Genomic DNA, 12639 nt, shown 5'->3' with positions numbered 1-12639 from the left:
AAAATGCACTGTTTGCGTTATGCCCAAAGAAACTCAAATGATCCTGACCGTCAATTCCCTATGCGTTAAGATCCACCGTAGTTCGTAGTTCCCCAAAATCCACTTCAATTTAGTAATTTTAACGCCCGCTCCTCTTGACAAATCTCATGCGTTCATTATAGTCCTTATCAATCCACGGTTATTAGTCATTCACGTCATCAATCCGTGGCTCTCTTAACCAGCCAATCAAATCTCATCCACCTTTCCCAATATATACGAATTCGTCTTCCATCGGATACTTTCACCAATTCACTGAAGCATCTTGTTTTTCCCTTCAAAAGTTTCATATCTCTCTAATATTTTCAATTCCCGATGGCACCTAAGGCAGCGGAGAAGAAAATGGCCGAGAAGAAGCCGGCCGAAAAGGCGCCAGCAGAGAAAAAGCCGAGAGCAGAGAAGAAATTGTCGAAGGAAAGCGGAGGCGCTGACAAGAAGAAGAAGCGGACGAAGAAGAGCGTAGAGACTTACAAGATCTACATCTTCAAGGTTTTGAAACAGGTTCATCCTGATATCGGGATCTCCAGCAAGGCGATGGGGATTATGAACAGTTTCATCAACGATATTTTCGAGAAATTGGCTCAGGAATCGTCTCGTTTGGCTAGGTACAACAAGAAGCCGACAATTACTTCTAGGGGGATCCAGACCGCCGTGAGACTTGTTCTTCCGGGAGAGTTGGCCAAGCATGCCGTTTCAGAGGATACCAAGGCGGTTACCAAATTTACAAGCTCTTAGGTTTTTCTCTAATGATCTGATTTGGTGTTAGTAGATGTAAAGGCTGCGGGATCTTTATGTTTGATTTAGGGTTTTTTCCTTTGCAAAATGCAATGATAAACACAGTATCATATTAGAGACCCTGAATTTTATGATTTTTTTAATTTGCGCATTTAGTTCTTAATTTTTTTAATTTTTATCCATTCAGCACTTGATCTGTTGCAATCACTATTCAAGTCTCTGATTAAAAAGAAAATTAACTATGAACATTAAGATCCATATTTTATTTTATTTAATTTTTTGGAATTTCACATTTGACAGTTGAAAGAAGATTTTCATACATTTAATTAGATTATAGAAAAATTGCATTCGGGAGAAAGATGTATGTGAATGGCGAATTTTTTTTGTCATACAATGCATTCCTAGAAAATAAATTGCATTCCCATAAAATATTAGTGAATGGCGAATTTTTTGTCACACAATGCAACAAATCAATAGCGAAATACACATTTCCGATAACATATAGAAAATTTTGTGACAAACGTTTTGCCGCATAATGTCACTCATCATTGTCGAAAAACAAATTCCCCATAACATATTATTTGTGACGAATATTTCGTCACACAATGTCACTCATCAATGGCGAAATATATATTCTCCATAATACATATATCAATTGTGGCAAATTTTTTGTCACACAATGTCACTTATCAGTGGCGGTATAATGTGTTCCACATAAACTATGATTTTTTTGTGGCGAATTTATTTCCCACAAAACTAAATATTAAACAAAATAAAATATTTATCCGTGGGGAAATAAATGAAATAAGTGATGATATATATTTCGCCACAATATGATACCCACTTGTGGCAAAACGAAAAATCGCCATAAACACTTAGTGTGGCGCCTATAGGGTGTCGAACTGAGGACGAAGTATGATTTCGCCACTAAGGGATTTTGTGGCGAAAAAATAGCATTTAGTGGCAAAATATTTCTCCACAAAATGTCCGATTTGCGATGTGTTACCTGTGGTATTTTTTTTTGCAAACACAACCCTATGGTTGCAAAATTTTACATGTTTTTTTTTACTTTGCCAAATTTGGCCGATAACGACTTTGAAATAAAAATTTTCAAGAGCTAAATGATATTTTAAGCAACTTTAATTCTTCAACTTTTTAGGTTTGAGGTCATTTAGGTGTTGTTTTTTATGAGAGAGAAAAATAATGTTTAGAGAGAAAAACCTCTAAAAATGATGATTTTGAAAAATTAAGAATATGGTTCCATAGTAAATATGATACCAAACAAGTTTAATTCTTGAAAATTTTCATTTCGAAGTCGTTATCGGCCAAATTTGGCAAAGTAAAAAAAACATGTAAAATTTTGCAACCATAGGGTTGTGTTTGCAAAAAAAAAAATACCACATGTACCACTTCGCAAATCGGCCAAACCATAAGGTAGGTATTTGTAATTAACCCTATTTTTTAATATGTAAAAGAGTTATGACAGGTAACGGGTACCCTAGGGGGTATTCCCATACCCGTCCCATTACCCTAACGAGTAATGGTTTTGATCCCATACCCGTCCCATACCCTTTTATACATGGTACAAGTAGTCCCATTAGGATCGGATAGTGTCGGGTACCCGCGAGTAGAGTACTCGTTGCCATCCCTAAATACGGATACAAAGATCACGAAACATTCTGAACCTTTCTTCGAAAAGTCTTAGCATCGAATCGTGGATTACTACTAAAGTAATCCTCGTTTATATTTTATCTGCTTCTTCACGGTTACGATAAATAACTCGATGACCTTTGACTAAGCCAACATGAGATGAGCCGGTACTCTAACTACCATGTTCTTTATATTTTTTTATATCGAGATAATAACTTCATTGTGATTTCATGATCAATGCCATCGTTTGAAAATGAATCACTAGTAAGAGATAAACTCATTTCGAAATGGCTCAAGTTTGAGTACGAATAAAATGTAATAAAGAAGTGTGAATAAAATGAGTTGAAGTGGTGTCTAGTATTTATATACAATTAAAATAAGGTAAGTTCAGGAATATTATCTTTTGCTTTATGGAAAAAAGAAATTGGGGCACAATCATTACATTTTAGAAAGAAATATCCAAGAATGTCATCATTTGTTTTATTGAAAAATGGAGTGATGCGCAGTAAGTATATATTTGAAAAAGACATGTCCATGAAAAATATTGAAAAGAATGTCATCATTTGCTTTATTGGGCAGAGTTAGAATCTAGGGAAAATGAATATTTTTTCTTCATAAATGACTATTTTTTCTACTATGAAGCTTTGGGCACAATCACTATATATCAGAAAGATTTGGACACAGTTAGTACAGTGGGAAGAGTTGATATATTGGGAAAACAATTTTTTTTCCTCTATAAATACCTTAATCGTTAGATTTAAATTGCATTCACTTCATTCAAAACACTTATTCTTACATATAGTTTTACATAATGACTCGTGGAGATGGATTCACTAATGCAGAAGACGAGCTTTTATGCTTTACTTATATGGAGATTACACAAGATTTTGACTACGGGGGCAAATCAAAATAGACAAGAAATGTGGAAACGAGTAGAAATTGCATACAATGGAAGAAAACAAATGAGTTGGGAGGAGAGAAACTGGAGATCATTAGAGTCCCGAGTAGAAAAAATTGAGAAGGCTATAAGACAGTTAAAAGGGTGCATCCGACAGATTGAAGGGATGAGGATAAGTGGTATATCTCCTCAAGATATAGTTAGTATTTCTTATTTCTTTAATCTCATTGCTTAAATTTGTAGGCATGATGAATCTTTCATAATAGTTTTTAATTTATTTCAGATGGCAAGAGCAAGAACACTAATGAAGACATATATCAAATGGAAAACGGGGTTCAAATTTGATCATGTTTGGACTATGATGAAAGATTTGCCAAAATTTAATGATAATGTCCAAAAGGGTAAAAAGAAATTGAGAAAGTCACAGTCTTCATTCTTATCGTTGGAGTCCGAGACTCTAAGTTCTGAATTTCCAACACAACAATCACCAGGTCTGTCTCATATTAGTATTAACATCAATGAAAATAATTCGACATCAGGATCGGAAAGACCATTAGGAGTTAAAAAGGCAGAACTTAAAAAGAAAAAAGAAACTCGATCAAAAGCAATAATGGAAAACACAAATGAAGAAGATCCAAAATTTTATGATTTGGTAGAATGATCAATTCAATCTCGTGAGAAAGCAAATCGAATTCGTGAAAAGAAAATGAAATTCTACATAATGTCGAAGGATATCAATGCCATTGAAGATCCAGTTGAACGTGAATACTAGAAGCTAGAAAATAAAAAAATTTTGCAAGCTAGGATTGCAGAACAATCTCAAGCGTCTGAACTGCCTCCGCCATTCAACATGAACAACTTTAGTTATTTGAACAATCTTTAACCACCAAGCCATGAGTTACCAGATTATAATTTTTTCATGGAATAGATTAGTGTTTCACTAGTCATGTCGTTATTTTATTTAAATTGCGTCTCTAGTATTATTGTTGTAACATGTTCCAATAGTCATGTCGTTTTTTTTAATCTTGCCGTGTTTAGCTTACTATTATTATTGTTGTTCTAAATTATGTGTTAATGTTATTTCAAATTGAACGTTATCTTAATTATCGTTAGTTTTACTATATGTTTTTTTAAATATATTATTTAATTTAATCATTGCAATTTTATCCAAAATATACATTAATTTATAAAAAAATATATACTACACAATATAATTATGGGTTAAGGTGCAAAAATACCCATAACGTTTTGGGTCAAGTGCAATTTTATCCATAACTTCTAAAATAGTATAATTTTACCCCTAAAGTTGTAGCCACAATCAATTTTACCCTAACGTTGATGATTTGGGTCAATTTGAGAAATCATTTGATCTCAAATCATCAACGTTAGGAGTAAAATTACGCTTGGCTACAAACGTTAGGGATAAAATTGTACCATTTTAAATGTTAGGGGTAAAATTCATCCTGCCCCAAAACGTCAGGGGTATTTTACACCTTAATCCTATAATTTTAATAACATTTAACTAAAAAACTCTTTAAAATTAAACCTAAATTAACAAAATATTGTTTGAGAAAAACAAATTAATAATTTTCATCAAAACATAAAAATTACAGAATTAGAATAAAATAAAATAATTGTTCTACCCATTTAGTTGAACAGCCAACTTCAACAAATTTTTTTTTGTTGAAATTGGCACTCCACGCCTCATTGGCGTGGAGAATTGGGGGTGGTTGGAGTGCTAACCACCGTCAATTAAGCAGCTCCAACCCTCATTTGGTGAAGGCTCGAGTTTCCCTTAGCAAACTCCACTAATTAATAATATACCGTGTTTTTCTATTCAAGGAAATTAAACTTTTTTATACATTGCTAATGCATTAACAGTGTAGAACATTTACATGAATCATGGGAATTCATCCATCAACATTCAGATCCCTGACCTATACATTGCAAACATCAATTTCGAACGAACTCTAATATAAGCACAACAAATGCATAGAAAATGAAAAAAGAATTCTGAAAGAGAGAAAACAAATATCAATTGAGAAATGGCGGTGGGGAAGAAGTGGTAATAGAGAAAGAGAAAGAGAGAGATAAATTGGAGAGGGAATAGGAATGGAAACGACAGAGGGTTGGAATGTAAATAATATATTATTGGCAAAAAGCATCCTGAGGCCCCCGATCTTTCATTGTTTGGTGCATTAAACCCTCGATCTTTTATTTAGACACATTGAGCCCCTGATCTTTCACTATTTGGTGCATTAAGCCCTCGATCTTTCATTTAGACACATTGAGCCCTTGATCTTTCATATATGGGTGTATTAGGTCCTTTCATAAATCAATTAATATATAGATTTATTAAGGGCATGTTTGGTGTGACAACAAATAATGTTCTAAAAATAACAAATTCTAAAATAAAAAATATATTATACAAATTAATAAAAATAATTTAAATAAAAAATAAAAAATTTATTGAACACAATAAAACCTTGTTTTTCGATAATTATGTTCTAAAAATAAAAATAATGTTAAAATTGAAACACATTTTGTGGAAATAAGAAGGGTAGTTTTATCAATAACAAATAACTACAAACAACTGTTCATGAAAAGAGCTTTTCGTGAAAAGCTCCAAAATGTTGCAGTGTCCAGAGAAAATGCGAAACGCTGCAATTATATAAACCTAACCAAACATGCCCTTAATAAACCTATATATTAATTGATTTATGGAAGGACCTAATACACTCATATATGAAAGATCAAAGGCTCAATGTGTCTAAATGAAAGATCGAGGGCTTAATGCACCAAATGGTGAAAGATCAGGGGCTCAATGTGTCTAAATAAAAGATCGAGGGCTTAATGCACCAAACAATGAAAGATCAGGGGCCTCAGGATGCTTTTTGCCTATATTATTTAAAGGCTAATTGGTTAAATAGATAGTCAAACTTTTAAAATTGGTCAAATAAATAGTCAAATTCGAATTGACTGGTTAGTGCCTGTTAAAATTATTAAATTGTTTAGTCATCCATATTTAGGGTATATTTTTTGGACAAAATGTAATTTAGATATCAAAATGTGAATTGAAGTATAATTTAGGTACGTTTGATATAATTTACTCCAAGTAAAAGATAACTCCACTAAGGTCAGGTACTGATGGATCAAGTCTTTCTCAGCAAAGGTGGTTGATTTGAAATATAAGAACTGGAAGGAGCATATGAAGAAGGCATGTGGTTCTTGGCTTATTATGTTTAAGGATTAGGGCTTACAATGTAGATAAGGTGGGAAAGATTGTGATGGAAAAAAAAAGATTTTGTTTACCCCAGTTATCAATGGGATCGCAGAGGTTGTGCCTAAGAAGTAGGGTGAGATTAGGTCTTTCTATTGGAAGGTGTTTGAGAGCTTATCTTTATCTGTTGTTCACCAGACACTTCCTTATTTAAAATTAAAAGCTAAAAGGGTTAAAGAGCAGGAAGAAAATGAGGAAGTGGGTTCCAATAAAATATTGTCGAACTCGCGTTAATGACCGGTGAAAAATACTAAATTATCAAATCATGTTTACTTAATGTATATTTTTTTAAGACAAAATGAAATTTATGTACCAAATTAAGAAGTGGGGTAAAGTTTAAGTATATTGGTGTAATGTATTTTGTACATTTGTATCATACATTTTTTTTCCGGATAAATATTATCAGTCATTTCTTATTTATATAACACATTGTTTAATCCTCATATTTTAAAAAACACATTATAAGGTCTCTATCATTTGTCACTATTAATCTTTTAGTCTATGTGTCTATTTGTTTAGATTTTTAATCGTTATATTCAATATAAACATCAAGACAGAAAATAACAGAGTAACACAACTATTTTGCATCGCACTACGGCTATCCTAAAGCTAATATATTTTTAGTTAAAAATCTAAAAGAAATAGACAAAAGGACCAAAGGGTTAACAATGACAAAAATATGGACTTTATAATATGTTTTTAAAAATAAAGCGACTAAACAATGTATTACGTAAAAATGTGGAGACTAATAAATTATTTAACATTTAATTTATAATAATTAGGGATAATGTCCAAATATGTCCATTTTATTTTGTGTGAAGTGTATATCTACCCCTAACATGTGAAATAGCTTATCCCAACGTTTCTAAGAAAAGTAAATTTCAACCTACCTAATTGGAAGTTTGATCGAACTTACTTGACTTCCATGTCTTCGATTTTGACCGGGCCGACTACACTTGGTTCAGTGTAGAACTTATGGATAATGCGGGTCATCAAAGATGGTTATTAGATTTAATTGGTTGAGTTTAGGGCCATCTCCAGTATTTTGGAGGCCCTAGGTAATCTTTGTATTTCTTTTCACATCTAAATTCAATATTATTTTAAAAATAATAAATGTCAAATAATAAAATCAATATATTATTAATTACAATTCAAATCATATGCTAATCTTGACAGTCAAAAATCAAATAATAACATAAAGTTAAAGTTAATAAATAATTATTTTTCTTACTTTTGTACATGTAAAATCAAGTTTATTCTTATCAGTCACGAGAGAAGCAAGCAGACGATAAAGTACTAAATCCTACAAATTAATCTTGGACGGTTGAACTCAAATCTAATCGTAAGATTCTGGGGGGGGGGGGGGGGGGGAGAAAGAGAATAATTTATCTTGATATTTAGAGATTGGTTGAGTTAGACGTTTTTTATAAATTACAAGGCTTAAACCACTATCTGACCATCGAATTATCCAAAATTTTATGAGTTGATCCTCAATCTATTCAGTAATAAATTATTAATAAAAAATGAAGTTAGGAGGCACTAAGAGGTGGAGAAAGGCTCTCTATTAATAGAGAGGATGGAGAAGCTCTTAGTGATTTGAGGAGCCACTAAGAGGCTGTTGGAGATGAATTTTCATTCTCTCTCCTCAAATTTTAACTTAACATACAAAGCCTTGGCGCAACGGTAAAACGTTGTTGCCGTGTGACCAGAGGTCACGGGTTCGAGTCTTAGGAGCGGCCTCTTGCCAATCAAATTGGTAAGAGAAGGCTTGCCCCCAATACACCCTTGTGGTGGGACCCCTCCCCGGACCCTCGCTCAGCGGGGACGCGTAATGCGACCGGGCCGCCCTTTTTATACAATGTTCAGGAGGCATTTTTTTATATAAAAAAAATATGAGTCCCTCACCAAAGGTGAGGCCCTAGGCGCTGGCTTGGGGGAACTCCCCCTGGAGCCGGCCCTTGAGTTCAATAAAAAGGATAATATCTAAACTTGCCTCTAAAAATGTCTATTATTATATGAAATAGTACAATGTTTATTTCTACAAGTTTACTCCTAACATTTTTAAATAAGATCAATTTTATTAATAATTATACATGATGTTCTAACTACGTATTTGTTAAAATTGAACTATTTTATCTGACTCTTATTCCATTTCTTCTTGATAGGTATCTCCACATGTATAACATATTCAAAACAAGTTAGATGCTTTTAGGGATAAAGGTTGAAGTTCGATTTCTCTCCTAGTAGGAACATGAATGTTCATATGGACCTTAATGATCAAGTGAATTTGGACATTTACCGTTAGATCTAGGCTTATTAAATCTAAGCCGTAGGACGTTTTGAATCTCCACCTTATGATTCTAATAAGACTAGATCTAACGGTGAATGACACAATTCACTTGTCATCACTAATTCCCATTGTTTATTTAGAAAATAATAAATTGTACTAAAATTTCTATTATGGAGTTAAATTTAAGTTATTTTATATGACGAGGGTAAAATTAACCTTTTATAATAACTTTAGGAGCAAATTTGATTTTTAATGAACTTTTTTTTTATTTTTTTTTATTTTTATGGTTTTCAATTTTGGTGATCTGATTACTTAAAATTCCATCATGCTTTACAAAATTACTATCAACTAAAGCCATACCTTATTTTTTTTTTTCATTTTCCAATTTCCAAGTTTTAATGTGATATATTTCTTATCATGATATCTTGGTTTAGATATGAGACACTACAGAATAACTCTTATAATAAAACTGTTGGAATGTTTTTTCTTCTTTACAGTAAAACCTTCATAAATTAATACACGATAAATTAATAATTTCTTTAAAATAATAATTTCTTCTGGTCCTAATTTGGACCAATTCAAAAAATAATCAAATTTAATAAATTAATAAAATAATAATTTTTTGAAATAACCTTTATTTTTTTTTGTAAGAAAGGAAAGGAAAAAAACAAAACCAACAAAAAACCTACACCGGGATCAGTCTAGGAAGGCTGACTCCAATCGTATCCTCTAGGAGAGAAGGCAAAAGAAAAGAAGGAGGAAACAGATAGGGTAGAAACACCTAACATTCTCCCATGCCCAGCAGCTGCTAAGCGATCCGCCACGCGGTTTTGCTCCCTAAAAATATGGGAGAAATTAAGATACTCAAAGGCAGGACGAAGCCTCAAAATAGCTTTGATGAGATTCTGGCTCTTCAGACAAACAGCCTGGCTATCTGAAATCCTGTTAATAGCCTCCAGATTATCAGATTCCACCGAGAGCTTTTTAACACCCATGCGAATGGCGAGTTTAATACCTGACAAGATACCCCAGAGCTCCGCAGAAAAGGAGGAGCCCATCCCCAAGTTATGGGTAAACCCCGCCATCCAATTGCCACCAGCATCCCGAAGAACTCCTCGGGCAGCAATTCTGCCATTGCTAAGGCAGGAGCCATCAGTATTCAACTTAGCAAACCCTTCTCTAGGCTTACTCCAGCCAACTAGCAGGATCTCTTTATCCGGGGAGGGGAGAACAAGGGAATCTCTTTCAAAGCTTTTAGTAATAACAAAGAGCTTCTTCGAGAAGAAAAACAGTAAATCAGGAATAAGGACAGCCAAATACATTGTTTTATTATCTCCATAAATTAATAATTTTTCCAATACATATGTCAAGTATATATATAGATATATACATAGGGTAATTTAGCAAAGTATGAGAAGCCATTTTTGGTATCATTTGAAAGAACACTCCATAGAAATTTATATAGTAATTCAGTAATTACGATACATTGAATATTTTTTAACATAATTACAATGAACTTTCAAATTTAATTAACTTAATTAATACATATTTAATTTTATTTAGTAAAAATATAATGAATATACATTGATTTTAGACCAAAAACTTTATTTAAATTAGTAATTTAAAATTTATTTTTAAAACTATTTAAATTCACTCTATAAATTAATAATTATTAATTTATTGATTAATTAATATTTTTATAAATTAATAAAATTCCATGATCCCAACAATATTAATTTATAGAGGTTTTACTGTAATTAGTTTATGTAATAACGAATTAATCTACTGAATTAGTTCATGTTAATATCAATTAAAAATTAATGTAACCACTAATAACCACTAACTCATCCCATTAAAACGTTGATTCCATTTAATTCCATTAATGATATTTAATTCTTTAATAACTACGATTAAAAATTTGAATATTTATTTCTCACAATTTAAATGTCTTTACTCTTCGGTCTACACCAATTTTCATTTTTTCCATCACCACCCGATATTCAAGTTTGCACCACACCTTCAAACTATGGTTTTATCAGGAAATTAATTATTTTGATTTAGCCCTTGTTTGGGAGAGAGTTACCGAAGGTAAATGGAAGTAATGAAATGTTAAATATCACATTAATCTTGTTTGGGAATTGTTTTTAGAGAGTAAATAAAAGTTAATGAAGGTTAAATATTTACTTTAATTTAACGTCCAAACTCTAACCTCTAAATTGAGGGTTAATGGAAGTAACTTAAAGTTCATTAAATTTTGTTTATCTCTGCAGAGTAAATTTAACTTTCATTCCTCTATATATTTAAATTCTCAAATGAAATTAAACTTTTATCTCTCATTTACATACGTCTAATTTTTAATTTTTAATTTTCATTTCCATCAGTAGCCTTTTACATCCTTTAAATATCACTCCATTAACCTCTAAACTCCGAAACAAAGGCTAACTAGTGCTTATTCCATGGCATCTAAAACATTTTCTTCATTTCCTTTCATTCTTTTGATCTCCATATCCCTTATCTCCAACATAGCTTTCGCAGCCTCAAAAGATGATGAGAAACCATCATCATTCAATTTCCTCAAACATCTCCAAGGAAGTCATAAGGGAGAAAACATGAAAGGCATTCAAGGACTAAAGAAGTACCTTCAACATTTTGGTTACTTAAACTATCAAAACCAATCCCTTTTCAACAACGATGATTTTGATAATCAATTAGAATCCGCAATCAAAACATACCAAATCAATTTCCATCTGAACCGCACCGGAATTTTAGATTCAGAGACAGTCTCACAAATGACCCTACCTAGATGCGGAGTTGCAGATATCATCAATGGAAATACAAGGATGGAATCTAGGAAACAAAGCAATACATCAAAATTCAAAATAGTATCACACTTTGCTTTTATTCCTGGGAACCCTAGATGGCCACCATATAAGTATCATTTGACGTACGGGTTTCAGTTGAATACACCGCCGGCAGCAGTGGCACCGGTGAAGAGAGCATTTAAAACATGGGAAGCTAACTCACAATTCACTTTTGAAATAACAGAATATTTTGATAGTGCAGATTTAAAAGTGAATTTTTACAGTGGTGGGCATGGAGATGGGTTACCATTTGATGGTCCTGGAGGAATTCTAGCTCATGGAATGCCACCCCAAATTGGGATACTTCATTTTGATGCAGATGAAAAATGGGTAGTAGGAAAAGTAGATGATGGTGTTGACATAGAGACAGTAGCTTTGCATGAAATTGGACATCTTCTTGGACTTGCACATTCATCTGTGGAAAATGCTATTATGTTTCCCACCATTCTTCCTGGGGTCATCAAGGGTATGAGTGATGATGATATTCAAGGCATCAAGGCTTTGTATAGCATTTGATTTTCTTGAATTTATTTTTCTTTTCATTTTCTTGTTTCTTGGAATAAGTTTTAGTAACAGTTTTTTCAAGTTTTTCCTATATAATTTCACTTTTGAGCAAGCAATTGTCAAACATGGTGGTTTTGTCTAACACTCACAACAAAAATATACTACCAAAGTGTCTCTTATCAATAGAGTTACAAATAACCTTAATAAAATACACCAAAATGTTTTAGTTTATTGATCAATTTTTTTTGGAAGGTCTGATATGTAGTTAAATAATGGAACTACGTATTTTATACATGGAAAGTAGTTTTCCCAACAACAAACAACATGTAAATCAAACGGACCTTAAGTATGAATAAATTAATATCGATTAATATTAAGAGCAAAT

The 12639-nt window shown here is 32.4% G+C and overlaps 2 protein-coding genes across 2 annotated transcripts; both read left to right on the top strand.

Annotated features, from left to right (window-relative positions):
• Positions 1-264: 264 nt before the first annotated feature.
• On the top strand, positions 265-897 carry LOC136226715 (probable histone H2B.3). The gene has a single exon (XM_066015342.1). It carries the CDS (start codon positions 352-354, stop codon positions 769-771), a length of 420 nt encoding a protein of 139 aa, XP_065871414.1. The 5' UTR covers positions 265-351; the 3' UTR covers positions 772-897.
• Positions 898-11345: 10448 nt separating this feature from the next.
• Positions 11346-12266, top strand: LOC136225992 (metalloendoproteinase 3-MMP-like). Its single transcript, XM_066014235.1, has one exon. The coding sequence runs from the start codon at positions 11346-11348 to the stop codon at positions 12264-12266; it is 921 nt and encodes a 306-aa protein (XP_065870307.1).
• The last annotated feature ends 373 nt before the right edge of the window (positions 12267-12639 follow it).

This window comes from Euphorbia lathyris, chromosome 4 (assembly GCF_963576675.1).
Source record: "Euphorbia lathyris chromosome 4, ddEupLath1.1, whole genome shotgun sequence".
In the NCBI taxonomy this organism is placed as follows: Eukaryota; Viridiplantae; Streptophyta; class Magnoliopsida; order Malpighiales; family Euphorbiaceae; genus Euphorbia; species Euphorbia lathyris.
The sequence above is the reverse complement of the archived record's forward strand: the minus strand, read 5'-3'. Positions and strand labels throughout refer to the sequence as shown.

What these genes read in the sequence shown, in the direction of transcription:
- LOC136225992 (XM_066014235.1), top strand. Translation starts at nt 11,346, where the DNA reads ATGGCATCTAAAACATTTTCTTCATTTCCTTTCATTCTTTTGATCTCC.
- LOC136226715 (XM_066015342.1), top strand. Translation starts at nt 352, where the DNA reads ATGGCACCTAAGGCAGCGGAGAAGAAAATGGCCGAGAAGAAGCCGGCC.